This window comes from Microtus oregoni, unplaced genomic scaffold (assembly GCF_018167655.1).
Source record: "Microtus oregoni isolate MIOR12 unplaced genomic scaffold, Mior012 000004F_ref0000308, whole genome shotgun sequence".
Lineage (NCBI taxonomy): Eukaryota > Metazoa > Chordata > Mammalia > Rodentia > Cricetidae > Microtus > Microtus oregoni.
Window position 1 is genome coordinate 34,214,011 of NW_024543063.1, and position 23,775 is coordinate 34,237,785.

Below are 23,775 nucleotides of genomic sequence, written 5' to 3' on the forward strand. Positions count from 1 at the left end.
ATAAACTTGGGAATACAGCACTGGCTTAAAGTGACCTGCAAAGGGATGATCTTAAAGCACAGAGCACTCGACAGTTGCTATGGACACAGCATGCACTGCCCACCCCAGCAGTCACTACCTCTGGGAAAGGAGCCAGGAAGAAGAAATAGGGGTCTAGCTGTGTGTGCAACTATACTGGCACCTTCTAAGTTTAAAGCAAATACAAGAGCAACAAATGGGTCCAGCACACTCATGGTGTAGTCTCTGCTCATCTATGCATTATATTAGGACTCTCAATTAAAGTGAAAATGAACTGTCAATCATTTTTACACATGTGAGCATGAAAAAATTTTTTCTTACCTCAACTGAAGAGCGGGGAGTCACAAAAAACTGATTGAATTCATCAGGGCTGAAATCGCCAAAAATATACTGAAAACAAGAAGAACATTTGATTACATACAATAAACACATTACTTATTTTTTAAAAGTCAATATTTTACAGTTTGTCCTATGAAACATTTAGACTAGAATCCCCCAAATCCTTTTCAAATAAGCAATGAGGGGCCTCAAGTTGAAAGCTGAGGTTCTTAGGGGTGGTGTTTTCTCATGACATGCAAGAAAAGGCCACCTAACCTTTTCTGTAAACTCTCAAAGAACAAGGTTGAAAGAGCTTATTTTGAAGCAAGTCAAGAATGGTCACAGCATGTAGGCTCCTGCCTGTGGGAGACTTCCTGGTTCACCTTTTCACCTCCATTTAGCTCTTAGCTGAGTGACATCATTACCTACCTCCATTTCATTTTCCCTGTCAAAGGACAGGAAAACTCATGGAAAAGTGTCAGTGATCCTGAGTAACAATCTTTAAAGATGTGTCATTTATTCTAAACATGAATGGGACTCAGAGAAACATATGGCAGATACAACCCTCTAGTTTCATAGAGTGCTAGGCGTGACCTTCACTGACAGGCTTGGTATAGCTGAATCTGCCAAGTGGCCACCAGCTCCTAATTGCTTTAAGAAATCTGCCACTATCAAGTACCATGAGATTTCCACAACACTCATTCATTCAGCCAGTAACCTGCTACATGAAAAACTCAGGACTGAGGGTCAAAGTACAAGCAGAGCTGTGTCTTCAGCTCCATTGCATCTTCAAGTCTAGAAATGACTTATGGGGAAGTTTATTTTTTTTTAAATATTTATTTATTTATTTATTTATTTATTTATTTATTATATATACAATATTCTGTCTTGTGTATGTCTGCAGGCCAGAAGAGGGCACCAGACCTCATTACAGATGGTTGTGAGCCATCATGTGGTTGCCGGGAATTGAACTCAGGACCTTTGGAAGAGCAGGCAATGCTCTTAACCACTGAGCCATCTCTCCAGCCCCCTATGGGGAAGTTTATAAACGTACATTTTGTAACTAAGTATTATAGAAAATAATACTCGTTATTCTTCAAAAAGTCACTGTTGGGAAAACCATTTCCTGAGGTTATTTGGCTGTGTCTACCAAAACCATAACAAACACTGAAAACAAAGCTGTCCTCACATAATGCATATCCTTGACCAAGTCGACAAGGAGACTGGACAGATGGCAATGGTGGAAACACTGAGATTCGACATGGTTTGGAGTCTTCTCTTAAAATGCTTGGGGACTCGGCCCTTTACCAACTGCAACATTAACTAATCACTTACAACATGGGAAAGCTTATATTACCATCACTCTCAGCATGGCAGGTGAAAAAAAAAAACAGAAGAGTCACGGTAAGAAAGGAAACACCCTATCAGAGAACAGAAAAGTGTAAAAATTAGACTAAATTCAAAACACTAATTTAAAAACTCAGCTGGTTTTTAGTAGAACAGATGTATATAGCAATAGGGCAGTTTTGAAAACTCAAGAAGTACTTTCCCCTAGAATGCTAGAGTATTATTTCCACAGAATTCCATCCTATAAATATTTTACTCAGGTGTATAAAACATTCTCAGAGAACAGGGATGTGGTTGGCTCAGTGGTAAAACACTGGATTCAACATCATTATGCTAACATCCAAACACCTGTGTGCAGTTTGTAACTCCCATTAAATGAACTATGATGACAGACAAGGATGGATACAGAAGTAGGATCCAGGGAACTCCGTCTCAGGGAGAGCAATGCTCAAAAAGCCATCCCCTTTTGGAATATATCCCCTCTTGGGAATAAAAAGACTGCAGATTCACAAAGCAGTATGTATGGATGAGAATTAACCAGACATGTTAGATCTTCTGCAGCTAGGAGTTCTGGGTGGCTGCTGGGAGCTGAACCAAGGAGGGCAGTAAGAATTCTGGCCAGGTGGTGGTGGCACACACCTTTAATCCCAGCATTGGGAGGCAGGGGTAGGCAGAACCAACCAAGAGAGCATGCTACAGATAGGAAACCTTCAATAAATGACTGAAAAAATAAGCTCCACCCCCACCCCCACCACGTGATGAGAAATAAAAAAATGCACGTTTTTGTTTGCAGAGGCTCTGGATCTATAGCCCAGTCTGACAGAGATCTATGGAGGTGTACAGTTACACATGGGAAGAGATGGGCGCTAGTGTGTTATTTTAGAATATTTGTTTTTAAATCATGTTTTATTCAAAAAACTAATTAGGGACTAGAGATGGATGAGTTAAGAGCACTGGCTGCTCTTGCAGAGAACCTAGGTTCATTTCACAACATTCTAGTGATGGCACACAATTGTATCCCAAATTCCAGGGAATTCAATACATTCTTCTGGCCTCTGTGGGCACCAGGTATGCACATGATGCACAAACATATGTTCAGGCAAAACAGAAACTAATTAAAACGTCAGTATAGCACTCAGGAGGCAGAGGCAGGTGGATCTCTGAGTCTGAGGTCAGCCTGGTCTACAGGGTGAGTTCTGACAGCAGGGTTGTGTAGAGAACCTATCTCAAAAAAACAAAATGAGTTGGGCAGTGGTGGTGCCAGCACTCAGGGAGGCAGAGGCAGGCAGATCTCTGTGAGTTAGAGGATGGTCTATAAGAGCTAGTTCCAGGACAGACTCCAAAGCTATATGACAGGCTCCAAAGCTAGAGAAACCCTGTCTCGGAAAGAAAAAGAAAAACAAACAAACAAAAAGAAAAGATGTGTTGGTATAAAGAACAGAATTTTAGACATGCTTTTAAATCTACCCCTGCACAAGGCACCTCTCACCCATCAGCCAACACCGTGCTGAGAACACTTAATCCATCGAAGAACACCAGGAGAACTGTTAACTAGCAGCTATGTGACACCAAATACCATTGAGTGAATGACAAATGGATAGCCAGGACTGCTTGCAACTCCATCCTGACTCCCTTCTCACTGGTTCACATACATCAATGGAAACTCCATCAAGAAACATGAAGCACATCCTCCTGCTGTAATCTATTTTCATGAGTTTTTGTAAGTGAGTGCACCTCTAATATAAAAGACTAGTTTCAGTTTAGTTGCTGAAGCCAGAAGTCAAGGTTCTGATATCTGTGTACAGCATCCACTATAGGAGCCTGGGTCAGGATCTCCAACTATTGTGAATACATCCACATAGGCCTTTCCTATGCACCAGCTTTGCTCACAAAAAACACCATTCTGATGGGACACAGATGTGTAACAGAATCTTCGATGCTTGGAGAAGTCATTGTCAAAGGTCAAAAAGATGAAAATACTGAGATCTGGAGTCAAGGGACTCATTAAAATTAGGGGCGTGGGCTACAATTGTACTGGATACACGAATACATCTGCCTAGCCAAAGTGACGCATACCTGAGTGGTAACCAGTAACATCCTCTAGGAAGCTGACAGTCCAGGAGTTAAGAGCACTTGAGTCCCATTCCCAGCACCCATGTGATAGCTCATAAGCATCTGTAACTGCATTTTCAGGGAATTCTAGGCCTTCTTCTGACTTAAGAGTACAGGGTACATAGATACACAGGAAGGTAAAATACCCACATAAATAAAATTTACATTTATAGGAAAAAGGAAAAAAAATACAATATGCTGATAAAACTGCAAAAGCAGAGGCCAAGCTCCAGGGAGTGGCACACAAACATAAGAACTGGAAGAAAGACAAAGAAAAGGCACCGCTCAGAGTACCTTCCCAGGTTCACCCACAGAAGCATAGATGAGAATCACAGGAAACTAGTGTCGGCCAGCAAGGGAAACTTAAGGTCTGCCATTACTGCGTGGCACTAGGGGGCACTGGAGAACAACATTCTTGGCCCCTAAGCTTCTAAAGGCCTCATCTCTAGAAACTGAATTGAATATGTCTACTGCCCCCAAATTAATGTTCTTTGCCTTTTGAACAGGTTCCTGGTGATTCAAGAGGCAGCTGTGAGACAAGTAATCTGCGGGACCTTGGCTCTGTTCAGTTCTTTTCAATTTCTAAGGGAGATAGGCAGTTACCACAAGCTCTTACTTAGGACAGTCTCCCACTGTAGTGCACAACTATGCAAGCAGGCTGAGCCCTACCACAGCTAAAAAGGGGTTCTGGTCAGCTTTTCTGCTCTCTGGGAGGCTTAGCAGATTCTTCGAAGCAACAGATGCTGTGAAGGAGCAAAGCCTTCATTCTCTGCAGAAAATGAGCTGGGTCAGGTAGTTTCAAGATGTCTCACCAAGCAGAAGAGCTCCTGGGCCTGACATGGATTAAGCAATAGGTAGGACTGGGGTGGGGCGCACCTGGCATTTGTGAGGCTCTGACTTGTGTCAAGCATGGCAAAACAAAAGAAGCAAAAACAGTAAAGAAGGGGAAACATGGCCCTGGAAACAGTGCACCAAAACCTGCCTGCTCAACACTCTGAACTTTAACTGAAAAAGGGAAGTGAGCCAGGTGAAGTGATCCACACTTTTAAGCTCAGGAGGCGGAACCAGGTAGATCCCTATGAGTTCAATGCCAGGTCTACAGAGCTAGTTCCAGGACAACTAGAGCTACACAGAGAAACTTTATCTTTTTTTAAAAAAAAAATGCTCTAGAGTTGCGTGGATGGGAGACACCTGAAGGTGACACTGCTCAGTCCATGCAAACCAGGAGTTTCACTGACATAACAATATTTACTAACCATCACCTACCCCAGGCGAACTGTTTGAGACTGAGGGTAATCTGAGCAGATGCTGAGAACTCAGGACATAACAATATTCACAGGCTGTCACAATGCAAGTGCAGGCTGATGAGTGTTACAAAAGCAGGGGAGGCTGGGCAATGGTGGCGCACGCCTTTAATCCCAGCACTCGGGAGGCAGAGGCAGGCGGATCTCTGTTAGTTCGAGACCAGCCTGGTCTACAGAGCTAGTTCCAGGACAGGCTCCAAAGCCAGAGAAACCCTGTCTCGAAAAAAAACAAAACAAAAAAAAAAAAAAAAGCAGGGGAAAGGCTTATTTCTCCCCTGATTGAGCTGCATGAGGGGAATTCCCAGGCAGAGGGAACAGAGACATTAGCATTACAAAGCCACTCTCATAGATAGCAACCCACAGCTATGGAGAGTTGTGTTTCAGTTTGGTGTCTACTTTACTTCATTTACATATTTTATTCCAAATATTAAAATTGTCAGGCTTTAAATTGGCAAGCTGTATATTCTTGGTACTTCCACTGAAAATTCAAGCTAAGCGGTTGCTACAGACACAATCTCAAAATTAGAAACCATGATTCATATAACAAAAGCCCACCATTAGCTGCTTCCCAGTCCTTTCTATAAGAACAGCAATGGAAGCCAGGCGGTGGTGGCACACACCTTTAATTCCAGCACTTGGGAGGCAGAGGCAGGCAGATCTCTGTGAGTTCAAGACCAGCCTAGTCTACGAGAGCTAGTACCAGGACAGGCTCCAAAGCTACAGAGAAACTGTCTCAAAAAAACAAACAAACAAAAAAAAAAAACAAAAGAATTTTCCTCAAACTTCACTTGCCCACCACAGTGCTTTCTCCCAACAGTGTACATGTGGTCCCCTGGAAAAGCTCTTCCGGGATGATCAGTGAATCTACAAGCGCTCTCAGGAACTGTCTACCAAACGCACTGTGCACCCACATCCTCTCCACACTCCAATCTCCTGATACACAAGCTACACAGGCTAGACTTTCACAGGCACTCTGTGAACTGTTCCTCCAGCAACCCTTTCTGAATATCACCGTGTCCTTTTGGGACAGCATTCCTCACTCTAGATCTGAATAGTGACCTGCATAACCTTTCCCACACTTGACTCTGGGCTTCAAACATAAACTACAGTATATCTTCCATCAATTAATCTATCCATACTAATTGAGCATTTTCCATGCTGTAGACTCCGGAACATAGTGATGAGCAAGCAAAAGTCTTCACCCTAGGCTTACAGAGCAGAAAATGAGCACAAAGCACCTATATCACACCTATGGGTATGCAAAGGTCATAAATGTTGGGGACAAAGCCACGCCACAGCTGTTGGGGGGGTTGTCGTAAGCCACATTTAGGGATGACTTTTGTCGCAGTTCAGCCACGGTGGGTTGGTATGTTCCAGCATGGGGGTGTGTGGATTAGAAATGTCAGGTAGGATAAACAGAGATGGGCACACACAGAAGATGGAGTGGGGAACCAGGGGCATGGGCAACTGGGCAGCTAAAGAGCTCTAACTGGGAAGGACAAAGCCCATGGTCCTAGGGTCTCGGGGACAACTTGCCCTAACTCCAGCCATGCCAGCAAAGGAACGGGCATGATCACTAACTGGCACTCGCACACTTGCTGGTACTACAGAGTGCGTTCTCTCACTCAGCCCTCAGGACTGTGCTTGTCAGGAGTACAGAAGGATATGACACAGTAATTGCAGTATGACACGCTGACGCACATCACCTGGCCTGAAGAAACAAGAGAAAGAGCATCTTAAAAACAAAGAACTTTGACTGGTGGTGCACACTCAACAGAGACAGGAGGATCTCTATGAGTTCAAGGCTAGCCTAATTCAGTACAACCAGGATTACATAGAGACCAGCAGAATTCCAGTACAACCAGGACTACATAGACTCCAAGAAAGAGAAAGGGAGGGAGGGAGGGAGGGAGGGAGGGAGGGAGGAGGGGGAGAGGAGAGAGAAGGGAAGGAAAGAAAAGAAAAAAAGAAAAGAAAAAAGAAAGGCAAATATGGTTGGTATGGTTTGGTGGCTTGGGAAGTGTATTGGAGTTCAGGGTCAGCCTGAGCTATGACCTATCTCAACAAAATAATAGGGCTGAGGAATGCTTGCATAAGATGCAGGAAGCCCTGGGTTCCATCCTCAGCACTATAGAACAGGGTAAGGCTGTCCATACTCGTGAGCTCAGCACTACCTACTGGTGAGTGGAGGAAAGATCAAAAGCTCAAGGTCATTTTCAGGCACAGTTCAAAGCTACCTGGGCTACAAGAGTCTCAAAAAACTCAGTGGTTTTTTGGTTTGGTTTGGTTTTTTAAGACAGGGTTTCTGTGTAACAGAGAACTAGCTCTTGTAGACCAGGCTGGCCTTGAACTCAGATTCACCACCTCCTGAGTGCTGGTATTAAAGGCGGCCTCTGCCTCCTGAGTGCTGGTATTAAAGGCGTGCACCATCACTGCCTGGTAAGCCTGTGTTTTTCTTGGCATTTATACTCGCCCTAGACTGGAGGCATTAAAACATCTTTTGTGACAGTTTATGGTGATACAAGTCTTTGATCCTAGCATGAGGCAGAGGCAGGTGCATCTCTGTGAGGAGTTTTGTTTCATTTTAGTTTTTCGTGTTTTTTTTTCCTCTTCCACAAAGGGTTTCTCTGTGTATCCCTAGCTGTCCTAGAACTCACTCTGTAGTCCAGGCTGGCCTGCTGGGATTAAATGCATGCTCTACTACTGCCGACTTTGCATCTATGAGTTTGAGGCCAGCCTGGTCTACATTGTGAGTTTTAGGACAGCCAATGCCATAGAGTACAGTAGAGTGGAAGGAAGGGGAGACTCACAAACTAATACAGAAGCCCTAGTTTTGCATCTTATTTGTCAGAAGTAAATGTGCCAGTCTGGAAAAAAGTCAGGAGTTAGAGGGAAAGAATGTTTTTTATCAGTGTGCGGGCCACTGCAGAACACTGATAAAGAGAAGGAAAGATGACTGTGGAGAAGACATCAAACACTTTAGGTTAAGGGCCTGGAGAGAAGGGTCAGCAGTTCCTTTTTTTATTTGTTTTTCTTTTTTGATTTTTCAAGACAGAGTTTCTCTGTAGCTTTGGAGCCTGTCCTGGAACTAGCTCTTGTAGACCAGGCTGGCCTCGAACTCAGAGAGATTCGCCTGCCTCTGTCCCAGAGTGCTGGGATTAAAGGCGAGTGCCACCACTGCCCGTCTAGGTCAGCAGTTCTTAACTACTACTTAATTGCTACTCTTCCTAAGTACTGGGGGTTGATTCCCAGGACCCACAAGGTGGCTCACCACTGCCTGTAACTCAGTCCCATGGTATCACCCTCCTCTGGCCTCTACCAGCACTGTATGAATGCAGTGCAGACATACATGCAAGCAAAAAGACCCATACATATAAAGTAAAAATGTTTAAAATGGAAAAGGAAAAGAAACATTTCAGGTTAACTAGCAGATTCCTCTCTAGTCACTCAGACGACTGACCTACCACTCTTTCCAAAGAATGGTCGCTCCTTTAGGCCTCTAGTAGAGAGGTAATGGACGAACAAGAACCTACTAGCTGAGATCACCTCTTTTTACAGTATCAAGCTAGAGCGCAGGACTACAGTGAAGAGTGGAATGTAGGGCTAGAGAGGGATATAATGCCCTCTCTTGCCTCTGTAGGCACCAGGCACACGTGTTGTATACAAAAAATAATAATAATAAATTTACTGAAATGTTTTCAGAATAGTTTCTGAACTGTTTGTTCCAGTATATGGCACACTACAACCCGAAGATGGGATCCCAGAATGGAGTGGTGGGGTAGGACAGACTACGGAGACAGAGTGTGGCAGCTCCAGTCCCCGACCCAGTGCTTGGGCAACAAAGAGCATTCCAAATCCAGACTACCAACTCAGAGAGACCCTGAGGCCTAACCAAAAACATACGAATGACAAGCAAACTGAAGATGAAGGCTCACTTGGGCACACTTTCATCTTTTCCTTTCCCATATCCTTTGCGGGAGTAAGTTGCTCACAAATGGCAAGTATTTTTTTTCAAAGTAAAATTAAAATCTGAAAGGACTGTTATCAAAGTGTAACTCACACATTAGCCAGCACAGTAACACCTGCAAGCATGCCCAGCTTTATTTCATCCACTCTTTCACTCTATCTTTCATTTGAGAATCACTATAAGAGTCCCTCTATGGACAGCAGGTCCTGGCCTAGTGTCCTCTAGAAGATCAAAGACCCATGTAAGTAAGTCTCCAGAACCACTGGCTTATCAACCTCCTGATCTAGAGCCCTGCCTCTCTTCTGTGGTGTGTGTGGAATGGTGATAACATATGGCTGACACAGGCCATATAGACCCACGCAGGACCACACAAACCACAGTGCCCAGCAACCGTAATGTTCCTTCAATGCTCAGGGTTGTACTGCAAGCCCCTTTCTACCAAATGATCGCAACTACCCAGGGAATCTAATTTGGGTCTTAACTAGAGATGCCTTGGCAGCCACTGATAAGAAAAGGAGAACACTACTTACAAGTTTACAAGTGGGAGGAGATGTCTTCCTTCATCTTCTCAATTCAATTTCTCTTTTCTTTCTTTTTTAGTTTCGTCGAGACAGCGTTTCTCTGTAGCTTTGGAGCCCATCCCCGAACTAGCTCTTGTAGACCAGGCTGGCCTTGAACTCAGAGATCCACCTGCCTCTACCTCCCAAGTGCTGGGATTAAAGGCGTGCACCTCCACCACCCTGCTTATCTTCTCAATTTTGTTGTGATCCTAAAATAACTCTTTAAAAAAAAAAAGTCAGTTGGGAGACGGTGGCACAAGCCTTTAATCCCAGCACTCGGGAGGCAGGAGGCAGAGGCAGTCAGACCCAAGTGTAAGGCCAGCCTGGTCTACAGAGTTCCAGAACAGCCAGAGCTATCCTGACTGAAAAAACAAAAACCATTTACATATATCAAGATATCTGCTGGGGGGCTGGAGAGATGGCTCAGAGGTTAAGAGCACTGACTGCTCTTCCAGAACTCTTCCTGAGTTCAATTCCCAGCAACCACGTGGTGGCTCACAACCATCTGTAATGAGGTCTGGTGCCCTCTTCCGGCTAGCAGGCATACACACAGAATATTGTATACATAATAAATAAACAAATATTTTTTAAAAAAAGATATCTGCTGGGATGGTAGTAGCTTAGCTCAGGGGTACAGCACTTGCTCCATCACAGAAAAAAAAAATTAAATTTTAATAAGGATTGATACAGGGTTTCTTTGTATAACAGCTAAATTTTAAAACAGGGGTTGGAGGGCTGGAGATTGCTCAGCGGTTAAGAGGACCTGGGTTCAGTTCTCAGCACTCACATGGCAGCACACAACTGTTTATAACTCCAGTTCCAGAGGATCCCAGCACCCTTAAACATACATGCTGACAAAACACCAATGCACAAAAATTAAATTATTCTTAAAAGGGGCGGGGGGTATGGCTCAGTAGTTAAAGGCACCAGCTGCTCTAGCAAAGGGCCCAGGTTTCCAGGACCCATATGGCGCTCACAACCATATCTATCCAATTCCAGTTTATAGGATCCAATACAGTTTTCTGGCCTCCAGAGGGCTACAAACACATGCAGGCAAATGCTCATACACATGGGGAAAAAAATAGAATGGACAGAAATCACAAACCTAGAATTAAGTCTCAATTTTAAATTCTCTCAGGCAGGACCCCTGTTCTGATTTCTGGGGTCCCACCTATCTCCCCACAGCTTTGGCCTTGTGGCTACAATTAGTGGAAGGTAAAGAAGGCAGAAGCATGTATTTTAATGTTAAGTCCTAGGAAAGCAAGATGGCTCAGCAGGTAAAGGCAGCTGCAGTATAACCAGGACTTGGGATTCATCTCTAGAACCCACAGAGAAGTGAAAGGAGAGAACTGAACCTACAGCGTTGTCATCTGGCTTCCACACATGCACTCCCCTATCACACACATCACACACATCAGAGATACCCTAGCTTTACTTCTCTGCGACAAGCCTAATACAGGCGAAATGCAGAAGACAGAAAGAAATGCTGGAAAGCCTCTTGACAGTTGCTAGAATACCAATAAACCCGTAAGTTAATGGGTGATCCTGACAACACTTAGACAAAAGCAATGTAGTCAGGGTGAACGGTTTCTGTTCCAGCAAGGGCACCAGTGTGTTAGTGTGAGAGCCCCAGTGGTGTAGCCTTGGATCCTTTATGAAAGGGGATTGCAGGTTTGCTAATGGATTCCATTAAATACTCTTCGGCTCTCTAGGTGACAAGGTCCATGGCTTGCAAAACATAATCCATATATTACTTCAGCCTTACTCTGGTATTTTAAGACATAAAAATGAATTTTGCAGGACATAGTGTACACCTCTAATCACAACATTAGGGAGACCAAGACATGACTGTTACATGTTCCTAGCCAGCAGCTGTGACACTGAAAGATCTCAGTCTTCCAAATTCTGTCTTTGTGAACACAGAGTTGTATCAACCATGTCCCACACAGTCAAAACACCCAATTAAGGATTCAGGGCACACTCTTCACCAGGCAGCTTCTTTCCATCCCAGCCTGGGTACCCACTGAAATTGACCTACAGAAGAGCCACTGTTGCAGGCTTAGTACTTTTCTACTAAATTAAGTTGTTTGGCATTTTGTTGTTTCGGGACAGGGTTTCTCTGAGTAGTTTTGGCTCTTCTGGAACTTGTCCTGTAGATCAGGTTAGCTAACATCCAACCCCCAGAGATCTACCTACTTCTGCCTCTCAAATGCTGGGATTAAAGACATGCTCTACCACTGTCCAGCTCTGAGTTTAGGTCTTAAGGAGCACTTAGATGCCAACTGACATCTATCTATCTGTATTTCTTCACAGTGAATATGGTACAGTAAATCTTTTGGATCCCCAATCCATCATATAAACCAGCACTGGTAGCCCCCAGCACTGGAAAGGTAGAAACAGGACGCTCAAAAGCCGTCTTTGACTATGTGGCTAAATAGCAAGTTTGAAGGAAGCCTTAGCTACATGTAAAGTCTCTGTGTCTCTGTCTGTCTCTCTCTCTCTCTCTCTCTCTCTCTCTCTCACATACACACACACACACACACACACACACACACACACACACTTGACGGAGAAAAGAAGCAAGGGTCTACCAACATGTTTGCACACCCAAAATATTTTTGTTTGAGGTGGGGTTTCTCTGTGTAGCCCTAGCTGTCCTGAACTTATTCTGCAAAACAGGCTGGCCTCATACTCAGAGATCCACCTGCCTCTGCCTCCTGAGAGCTGGAATTAAAGAAGTTTGCCACCACTGTCTGGCAAAGTTTTTAAAAAGCATAAAGAGAGATGGTGTGGCTGCTGTTAACTAGGCACCAAATGACTGAAGGATAAGCTTTCGTTTAAGCCATTACTTGTGAGACTCTTAGATCAGAGTAGACTAGGAGATGGTCCTCAAGATGACTGCCAGCAAAGATGCAAACAGACACAGCCCCCTAAAATAGGATCGTAAGGATCCTAAAAAGTCAGCCAAGTCAACCCCAGCATTGGGGAGGTCGAGACAAGCCGACCCCAGAGCCTGCTAGCTAACTAGCTTTTCAGTCAGTCTAGCTGGAACTAAAGTTTTGGCTTCAGTGAGAGACCCTGCTTCAGGGAACTAAGGGAGGGAAGCACCTAAGTGTAGCTCTCTGGTCTCCGCATGAACATGGCCACGTACCTACACACAGGAAGCAGCCCCATTCCCATGTGTCCTGTACAGCCTCTCAACTCTCCTGTGAGGATGAAAGTTCCAGGAAGAGGTCCTTGAGTCTTCTGATACCAGTCCCAAATCCCTCTTCTATCCCAACAGCTCACCTGCCCTGTTCCCAGAAGAATAATTGAAGTAACAACAGGTGTTGAGATGGGCAGAGAACCGGAGCGGGCAGCTTCTAATTTTCTAGGTCTTCCAATGAAAACTGGATCACTGCCAAAGAGTTTCTCAATACTAAGAAAATAACCAGTTCACAAACATCTGTAATCTGAAGAGTCACACTCAGGTTTACTACAAATCACAATTTCCTTTTTTTTTTTTTTTTGGTTTTTCGAGACAGGGTTTCTCTGTAGCTTTGGAGCCTAGCCTGTCCCAGGACTGGCTCTTGTAGACCAGGCTGGCCTAGAGCTCAGAGATCCGCCTGCCTCTGCCTCCTGAGTGCTGAGATTAAAGGCGTGCGCCACCACCGCCTGGCTACAAATCATACATTTTTGATCTTTGAAACAAATAAACATGCATGTGGGCAACCTTTTTGTTCCAATTTATGTTCATCTTGCTTTTTTCAGACAGAATTTTGCCCATACTGGCCTCAAATTCCCAACCATGCTCAGCCTCTGAGCTGAGATAAACATGTGCACCAGCAAAATTTATCCAATACGTTTTGTTTTTTTCTAATTTTATGAATATGAGTGTTTTGCTTGCATGTATGTCTAGGTATTGTGTGTATTCAGTGCTTGAGAATGCCAGAAAAAAGTGGCAAATATCCCGGGACTGGCGTTACAGGCAACATACTGAGATACCACATGGGATCAAATCCAGGTCCTCTGCAAGTACCATCACCTCCATAGAGAACCATCTCTCCAGCTCCCAACACTAGTTCTTAATCCAACCTGTCCCAACAGGGTGGTCACACAAGGCCTTTTAGGAGATTGCTTCCACAGACAGAAAAACTGCAGTCCAAGCACAAGCAAATCTTAGAAATGAATAGTGCCCTGCTGAAGTGGCACTAAGAGACAAATGACACTAATCCGATATCCCACGGCCAGCAAATTCCACTGCAGCCGCATGTGTCTACTCTGTGACAGTGACTCTCCATGTGTACCAGTCGACTGCAACACACTAGCCTAATGACAAATTCAAACAAGTGCTGCTAACCACTTCCCATACTTCGGTAAATTATCAGTAAGAGGTGTCCCCCAGTGACATCAAGTATGCCCTAAAACTTGATCCACTGCTCACAAGTACTTACACACCTATAATTTTCTTTTTCTTTTTTCTTTTTTTTTTTTTTTTTTGGTTTTTTGAGACAGGGTTTCTCTGTAGCTTTAGAGGTTGTCCTGGAACTAGCTCTTGTAGACCAGGCTGGCCTCAAACTCACAGAGATTCACCTACCTCTGCCTCCCGAGTCACACCTATAATTTTCAAAACTAAAATGACTAGATGTACCTCATCCAAGTGGAAATGGCAGCTGTTTCCCATTCTTGACAATATAGCCTGCATGAGGCAATCACCAAATTATGGCATCTTTCTCCTTTGAATTTCCTATGTGTGCCACCGTTCAAACCATTTTGCCTTCACATAACAAATGTTAGCCCTAGAGAAGAATCCAAAAATCCAGTCTGTCCACTTACTGCCCACCACCGTTCTGAGTTCCCAACAGGGTGGGCTGAAAGGACAAGAGGGTGAGGCCCTAAACACAGCAATAGGCATTAAGGAGACCCCCCAGTTCCTGCACTTCTTATTGCACATACAGTCTCAAAATTGACTGAAATGTTTTACTGTTGTTATGTTCTCACCAAAATACGTTACCACTTCAAAACTGCTATTTATTTCAGTTGCACGCACCCCTGTAGGATTGTGATTCTTTTTTTTTTGATTTTTTGAGACAGGGTTTCTCCGTAGCTTTTGGTTCCTGTCCTGGAACTAGCTCTTGTAGACCAGGCTGGCCTCGAACTCACAGAGATCCGCCTGTCTCTGCCTCCCGAGTGCTGGGATTAAAGGCGTGCACCACCACCGACCGGCTAGGATTGTGATTCTGATGGCACAGCAGAGTAAGGTAGCTCGGGAAACTGAAGTAGGTGCTGTACAGTCTCAAGTCTGAGCAGACCACGGTTCCCTGGCACCATGGGCTACATATTAAAACACTGTATCAAAAATATCCTTTTAAGAATTGCCCTAACTTAGCCATCAGTTACAAATTACTTCCATGACAGTTTAACACTCGGCCATGTGCTATAAACTACATCCAAGAAATTCCAGCATGAAAGATGCCGGGGTCTGTGTAAAGGAAAACAGAAACCAACAGCAATCTCTCCAGCCTGGGTATAGAAACAACACTATGGACTCAATATGGACTTTTCTTCAAGTAGAAAGCATGTTGGTAGCTTCAAATTAATCCCCTCAACTCACTGAGCAGTTCAGGCATGCCAGCTTCACTTCCAGCTCTGGTGACAGTTCCTCCCCGAACTGGTTAGGCTGGGGGACAGGAACGCACCCTACACGGTGTTTCTAAATTCTACACTGTTGCTCTTTAATCCACAGAACAGGGTTCAAACAAATAGTTCAAAACATGAAAATGGCTACAAAATATGAAAGCCTTAACCTGTAACCTCTGCAAGTCCACTGAAAACTAACCCTTAACTGAACCTGTGGAAACTACTTCAAGGAAATCCTAGCACACGCCTTTAATCCCAGCACCCAGCACTAGGGAGGCACAGGCAGGCGGATCTCCGTGAGTTTGAGGTTAGCCTTGGCTACAAGGGCTAGTTCCAGGACAGCTAGAGCTGTTACAGAGAAACCCTGTCTTGAAAAATAAATAAATAAAGAAAGAAAGAAAGAAAGAAATAGGTGGATGAGCTGAAAAGAGAAACCAGTTTACCTATCACCGAGGCTAACACACGGTGAACTGTCGGTACATGAATGAATGAATGAATGAATGAACGAACGAACGAATTGTTAAAAATACTCGGAACAAGACAGATCCAATAGTGGAATCTTGTCTTGTTTCTTTTCTTTTTTCGTGTGTGTGTGTGTGTGTGTGTGTGAGAGAGAGAGAGGGGGGGGGGGGGGGAGGGGGGGGGACTCTCTTAACCCAGGTGGCCTGAAACTTGCCAAGTAACCAAGGTTGACCTTGGACTCCTGAACCTGCTCGCAGCCTCCACCTCTCCCAGCCTGAGGTTACTTACAGGTCTTTAATCTTACACAGCTTTTGTACTACTATTCTTTTAAAATTACAACAGGACTCAAACTATATTACCTTTCCCCCTTTCTGCCACTAGACAATCCAAGGCACTGCTAACACTTATGTTTAGCTAGACCTGCCAGTCTGACTCCTGAAGAGTCAAACTGCAAGCTTCCAAAGCATCACTAGCATTTCCATCAACTTGACATTGTTTCTGGTGATTGAGAAAGCCAATTAAGCTTAAACATGCTCTGTTCATCTCAAAAATCAAAAAGAAAAAAAGCATTGCATTACAGCTCAGTTCAGAATGAACTCTTCAGACTATCTCCAAAATAAAACAAGGCAGTCAACTAGAATTTGTTTTGAGACAAGGTCTTACTATATAGCTCTGGCCATCCTAGAACTCCTATGTAGAACAGGATGGCCCGGAACTCACAGGGCTCTGCCTGCCTCTGCCTCCCTAGGGCTGAGACTAAAGCCATATTTGAGTTGAGCAAGAGGCTGAAATCTCTCAAAACCTCTGAGGAAGGGCTGGACAGATGACTCCAAGGTTTAAAGCAGTTGCTCTAGCAGGGAACTCAGGTTCCATTCCCAGCACTCATACAGAGGCTGACAGCCATTCTAATTCCAGCTCCAAGAGTCAAAGCTCTCACCTCGCTTCGATAGGTACCAGAAAAACACATACACAAAAAGCATTCATTCACATAAAATTAAAAATAAAAAAAAGGCCAGGTGGTGGTGGTGCACACCTTTAATCCCAGCACTCAGGAGGCAGAGGCAGGTAGGTCTCTGTGAGTTCAATGCCAGCCTGGTCTACAAGAGCTAGTGCTAGGACAGGCAGCAAAACTACAGAAAAACCTTGTCTCAAAAAAAAACTGGGGGGGGGGGTAGTTCTAGGACAGGCTCTAAACCTACAGTGAAACCCTGTCTCGAAAAAAAACAAAACAAAAAAGGTCAGAATAGAGCCCAGTATGGCCGTGAATGCCCGGAATCCCCAGCACCTTGGAGGCAGAGGCAGGCAGTTGTCTGAATGCCAAGCCAGCCAGGGCTGTGTTGTAAAGATCTGTCTACCACTTAAGAACTAATAAAAACTCTGAATGGTAACATTTGTCAAAAATATTATTCAACAATTGCGAATTCCCTTTCTATTGCAAAGAACTACACCAAATACAAAGGTAAATTTACAAAAGGAGGGAAAAGGTCAAACAGGCAAAGTTCTGATTTGATCTAAGAAACACCACATATTTAATAGAACTGCAGTTTCTCCGAGGATCTAGCCTTTCATTTCAAAAGATTTCGAGGTTTAAATCCATCATACCTTCATTGAAACCGTTATTAAAATAACCTTTCAAAAGCACATGGTGGCTCGTGGATGCAACCCCACCAGGCTGAGGCAGAAGAATCCCAAGTTAGAGACCAACCTGGACTACAGAGGGAGACCGTGCCCCAAAATAAAAGGACACAAACGTTTTTCAAAGGTGGTCTAACCAGATCGACCTCGCCTGCCAGTAAAGACCCAGCCACCAAAGGTTGAGATTTGGCTCCCCAACCAGCTTCCCACGGCTCACTTTATTTCTCAGTATGGCAGGGGGGAAAAAAAAATCACTCAGATAATTATAATAAAAGGAAACAATTTCTAGTCTAGGTCTGAGACCTCAACGAATGCCGGGCCCAAAGCAGCCCTGAGAAGCAGCACCACGTGCTGACTTCTCATTTCTCCGAAGTGCGTCTTATCAGGGGGTCTGAGCGAGCAGCTCCCGCACCGAGAGCAAGGCGCAGCAGGCGCTCCGGCCTGCGGGGCCCCAACCCAGCCCGGGCTCCGTGCAAAAGGTGTCAGTCCCGGGCCAGAGTGTGCCACCCCATGGGGTTCCCAATTTTCAATGCAACAGTATCCCGGAGGCGAGGGCCGGGTGCCCACGGCGCCGTAGCGCACCAACCACCCGAGTCGCTGGGCCAGAGCGTCGCCCGGGACTGTGCGGATGCCGGCGGGGCACGCGGAGGCCTTCCCTACGACCTCGGGCGCTCTCGAGGTGGCTCGGGCGCTCTCGGGGCGGCTCGGGCGCTCTCGGGGCAGTTCGGGCGGTCTCGGGTGCTGGGGCCCGCGGCGCTAAGGGGCGCGGCGCGGGCCTAGGCCGGCAGCGTGCCGGCGCCTCCCCCACCGCCCGGCCGCCGCGCACCTCGCGCTCGCCGCCCCAAGGCCTTCCCGTGGCCCAGACCTCCCGCCCTGGACGCGGCCCGCGCTACCTGCGGATTGTGGAGGGCCATGGCGGCCCGTCTCAATGAGGCTCGGCGCTGCTCAGCCTCCTCACGCCGCGTCCCCCGTAGCCGCCATCTTCTCGCCGCACAGACACACTCGCATCAGCCGCCGCGCCTGCGCACTGAGAGCGCCGCGGGAGAGCAGGCGGCGTTCTGCGCCTGCGCGCGACAGGTGGGCGTGTGCCCCGGCCGGCGACCCTTCCGCCAGTGGTGCGTGAAGGCGGCCGCTGCGGGCGACGGCGTGCGAATGGAGGTGGCCACGCACCCCTAGACTGCTACGTGGAGTCCCGGTGTCTGCGCCGCGGCCGCATGAGGTCGGCCCTGAGCATCGCCACTTGCGATCCCCACGGATCCTTTACCGTTTGGAGCGCTCTCTTCTGACCGTTCATTCATTTTTTTCACTCTTCATTCTCCACTAGCTTTGCCTGGCATTAGGGGGAAAAAAACCTGTTTAAAAGCACAGGAATAAACGCTGAGGGAGCCAGTGAGATGACTCAGCGGGTAATGGAGCCTGCCTCCTTTACCCTTGACGACCTGACTTCCATCCTTGGGATCCACATGACAGAAAGGAAAAACTGACTCCACAGAATTGTCCTCTGACATACACAGGGGCACACACAAAATATACTAATTAATTCGTCTGAAAAAAAAAAGATCTCATTGATCCGGGATTGTTCTCCTATGGTCTCAGTACATAGGTGGCAGAAGCAGGGGGATCATCCATGAATTGCAGGTGAAGTTCCAGGTCCCACTGAGCTACATAAGGTGACTCTGTCTCAAAACAAACTCATACTCAGGTCTTAACACGCTGAGCAGTAGATGTTCCCTATAGCACGCATATGCGGGTACATAGGCAGGAGGACGATTGTTAACCCACCACACACTGCAAGAAACCCTTGCTGAGCCCCCTACCTGACTGCACAGTCTACCATCCACCCCATTCTGTATGCCTTCAGATAAGTTACTGCCCTTTCTTAGTCCTCCCCGCCTGTGACCGAATGAAAAAACATCTTAACTCGAGGTCTTATTTAGCCCAGCTCAAGCACACCCTTCCGCTGCACTGTATGTGTTTCGAGGTGTCACATGTCTCCCACCCAACGTTTAGTCAGACCTGAAGCAACTTAGCTTCAGAGATTAGGCCTGTCCAGGAGGAGCGTCCATAGACTGTGGCATCTCATTTCTGAAAAAAACCTCACTGTTTCGTGGACTGTGGGAACAAGTTTGACTCTTGTCATTGTTGGATTCTGATGCCAGCACTACACACAAAGAGGATTAGTAAACGAACATTGTATTTGCTGAACAAGTTTGTACTTGCTGTAATCCTAACACTCAAGACTCAAGAAGCTGAGGCAGGAGGATACAAAGTAACAAGTCTCAGGTCAACCTAGGGTAAAAGTAAGACCCTTTGAGGTTGCGAATGTAACTCAGTTGACAGAGTACTTGCCTAGCACTCACACATGAAGCCCTGGGTTCTATCCCAAGCACCAAGTAACCTGAATGTGTTGGCACACTCTTGTGGTCCCAGAACTGAAGAGGTAGAGGCGGGAGGATGCACACCAAGCCAGGTTTGCTTTACTGTTTCTGCTCTGACAACTAAAGACGTTCAAGCCTACTTAATAACGTAGTGAGTTCTAGGACAGCCAGGGCTATGTAGACAGACCCTGTCAAAAAAGAAAAAAAAGGCTGGATCTTGTTTACTATCAGTTCCATTTTTTGTTCATGAAATGTTGATTAAAAATCCAACAGACATTACTGTGCAAATTCATATGAATGAATAGTTTTTCTAAGACTATTTTTACTTATGTATATGTATGTCTTTGAGGGTACCTGCATGTATGTGCAGGCACACTCAAAGGCCAGAAGAGGGTGTCAGATCCCCTGAAAAAGAAGTTACAGATGGTTGTGTGCAATTCGGTGGGTGCTGTGAACAGAACCACTCGGCCATGTTTCCAGCACCTGTCTATGGGGTTTTCTGTGTATTTAAGTATCTATCCATGTGTGGATTTAGTTTTCCTGTCTTTATCCAAGCATAGATACAATGACACACAATAATAACAATATTATAACAATTGTAACGGGGTTTTGTTATTGTTGTTGCAAAATGTTTTAGAGAAAAATTGAAATATAGTATCACTTAGATCCCATAAGTGTTAACATTTTGCAACAATTTAGTTCCTTATTTGCTTGTGAACTTTTTTTTTTTTTTTTGGTTTTTCCAGACAGGATTTCTCTGTAGCTTTTGGAGCCTATCCTGGAACTAGCTATTGTAGACCAGGATAGCCTTGAACTCACAGAGATCCACCTGCCTCTGCCTCCTGAAATGCTGGGATTAAAGGCATGCACCACCATGGCCTGCTTGAACTTATTTTTTACTTATTTACTGAACCACTGAAAACTTTTGGCAGACACTGGTAAGTTACTCTGAATTTTTTCAGACTGTGTCTTTCATCAACATAGCAATGAGCACAATTGTCTCCTTACATTGGTTTATTTATTTTGAGACAGGGTCTCACCATGCATCAGAGAGCCTGTAACTCCCTTAGTAAACTCAGGCTGGCTTCAAACTCAGAGAAATCTACATTCCCCTCTCTCTGGTGTGTTGGGATAAAAGGTATGCACAACCACGCCTCTGCCTCCTTCTCCTTCCTCTTACTACTTTTTTCTTTTGTGTGACAGTACCTGGTTCTCCGGATCAGGGTGCCCTTGAACCCTTTTTTTTTTTCAGGACAGAGACAGGTTTTCTCTGTGTATCCCTGGCTGTCCTGGAACTCACTCTGTAGACTAGGCTGGGCTCGAACTTAGAGATCCCCCCTATCTTTGCCTCCTAAGTGCAGGGATTAAAGCTGTGTACCACCTCCCAGCATAAGAAATTTTTGGGGAAGAGACAGCAGTTACGCCCCAGTTATGTCATAGGAGCAAGGGGAATCTCCCCTAACCTGCTACAGTTGGGTAAAACCTCCCAAGAAGATTACACTGGATGGTGCATAGGTCAGACTGAGTTAGGACAGGGATGGCGCATAGGCCAGACTGAGTTTAGGATTTAGAGAGAGACACGGAGGGAAAAGGTGGTATGTAAGTATCGACACAGCTGCTCCAGTGAGTTTTTCTTAGGTGTCTTGAGTTTTATTTTCCTTTGCTTTGGCATAAGCTCTCTTGTAGCCCAGGTTGACCTCAAAATCTCTATAGAACCAAGGATGACCTTGAACTCCTGATCTTCTGGCCTGTGTCTCCCTAGAACAAGACTACAGTTCTTACTACAACCTTTGACTCACCAAAACCAAACAAAACAAAACTATATGAGTTGGTTCCATGGTTTCCCCTAAAAGAGTTTTCTTTTGGCCCTGCTTGGTTGCACACACCTTTGATCCCAGCACTAGGGAGGTAGAAGCAGGCAAATGATTTTCTTATGAATTCCATGCCAGAATGGCCTGCATAGACAGATTTTGTCTCAAAAAAGGATAATTTTCTTGTTGTAGACTTTTTTTTTTTTTTTTGGTTTTTTGAGACAGGGTTTCTGTGTGGTTTTGGAGCCTGTCCTGGAACTAGCTCTTGTAGACCAGGCTGGTCTCGAACTCACAGAGATCCGCCTGCCTCTGCCTCCCAAGTGCTGGGATTAAAGGCGTGCGCCACCACCGCCCGGCTTGTTGTAGACTATTTTAAGATATGTTACATTTATGTATCCTGTGGAACATTTGTTTAATGATGCAAAGATGTATTGCATTCTATTATGTTGCATTTAGGTCCCGTTAAGTGCTCTTAACCGCTGAGCCATCTGTCCAGCCCAGGGGGCACACACTTTTAGTCCTAGTGCTCAGGAGGCAGAAGCAGGTGTATCTCTGAGTTAGAGGCCAGCCTGAGTGAGTTCCAGACAGCCAGGGCTACAGAGAGAAACCACGCCTGGAAAAATAAAAGAGATAGAGGGAGGGAGAGCTGGGTGGAGCTGCTAATAGGGTTAGACTCCGGGACACAAACTTCCTCACTCAAAGTAGGAGTGGCTCCTTGCAGTTCTCATTCAGTTGTGATGGTCCTAAGAGTACGTTATCTCTGTAGGTAACCTTGGCTTTATCAGTTCCAGCTTCAAAAGTCTCAAAGAACAGGAAGTATAAAGGAAGATTTCCCACCCCCAGGTGTTGGGATTCATCCCTCCCCAAGCCTCTTATGCTTCTCTTTTATCCTGCCTCAGTAGGAGCCCACAGGGCACCCACAGTGCTTAGCAGCCCACTGTAGAGTTTCAAACCCTCCTTGTGGTCATGTGAACTTGGACAGGTTTCCTAACTTTCCTGAGGATCTCTCCTATGGGATGCGGTTAACCCCACCTAAAGATCTGAAGACAGCCCAGCCTGGTGCCGGCACAGATGGAGGCGTGACTTGGGCAGTGAAACTTTTGCCGATGGAATGATACTGAGGACATCAAGACCAGATGTAAACTGGGGTCATCCAACTTGGTCCCATGGTATCACATGGGTCCCTATAAGGGAGCATAGTGGAAAGCAAGTGAAGCGGCAGACAAGGGGGTGTGAAAACAGAGGGAGGGGGAAGGAGAGAGAAGGGCGGTGGAGAGCTGGAGTTCCATTGGTAGAGCGCTTGCCCAGGGTGTATGAAGCACAGCACACACTAGGCGTTATGGTGCCCATCCAGTCATACTGATACTCCAGAGGTAGAAGCAGGAGGATCAGGAGTTAAAAGTTAACCACATATTGAATAGAGGCCAACCTGGGCTATATGAGGCCCTGTCTCAGAGACCTGGATAAAAGCCAGAAGCAGAGGAATGCAGCTGGCCTCTTACAGCCAGTTAGGCGACCACCCCTGTGGAAGGCACTCAGCACCGCCATCTTTTTGGTTTGCGCCTTGTCCATTTTTTAATTTGAAGAGCTGTAGAGGAAATAATTTATGTTCTTCTCATAAACTAACTCAGGGCAATACGCCTACCTAGGAGATAATAGACATCCCCCGTGGGGTGTGGCCTCTGGTACTTTTTAACCCCACCCCCACCTCCTGCCATTCAATATGACTAGGTGCTTTTTTATTGTTGTACAGAGAGAGCTTGAGACTTTCTGGGACCCCCCCCCCATTGAGCTGGGTCCCCCTTAAGCAGATGTTTTCCAGAGGGCCTCAAGAAAACATGCTTCTGGGGCTGGAGATCTGGCTCAGTGGTTAAGAGCACTGACTGCTCTTCCAGAGGACTAGGGTTCAATTCCCAGCACCCACATGGCAGCTCACAACTGTCTGAAGATCCAGTTGCAGGGGATCTGACACATTCACACCAATGCACATAAAATAAAGTTAAATGAACCATTAAAAAAAAAAGAAAACATGCTTCCAGCCGGTCGGTGGTGGCGCACGCCTTTAATCCCAGCACTCGGGAGGCAGAGGCAGGTGGATCTCTATGAGTTCGAGGCCAGCCTGGTCTACAAGAGCTAGTTCCAGGACAGGCTCCAAAACCACAGAGAAACCCTGTCTTGAAAACAAAACAAAACAAAACAAAACAAAAAAAAGAAAGAAAGAAAGAAAAAAGAAAAGAAAAGAAA

At 45.6% G+C, this 23,775-nt stretch overlaps 1 protein-coding gene across 2 annotated transcripts in view; it reads right to left on the bottom strand.

The window, feature by feature from the left end:
* The window catches only part of Usp10 (ubiquitin specific peptidase 10), a 50,303-nt gene extending 31,940 nt beyond the window's left edge, over positions 1–18,363 (bottom strand). For both annotated transcript variants that reach the window (XM_041650572.1, XM_041650571.1), the window contains exons 1-2: positions 18,236–18,363; positions 340–408 (exon numbers count right to left, since the gene is read on the bottom strand). In XM_041650572.1, the coding sequence (XP_041506506.1) occupies positions 340–408; positions 18,236–18,256 (90 nt within the window). In that variant the 5' untranslated portion in view covers positions 18,257–18,363. The remainder of the gene's footprint in view (positions 1–339; positions 409–18,235) is intronic.
* Between the last annotated feature and the right edge of the window lie 5,412 nt (positions 18,364–23,775).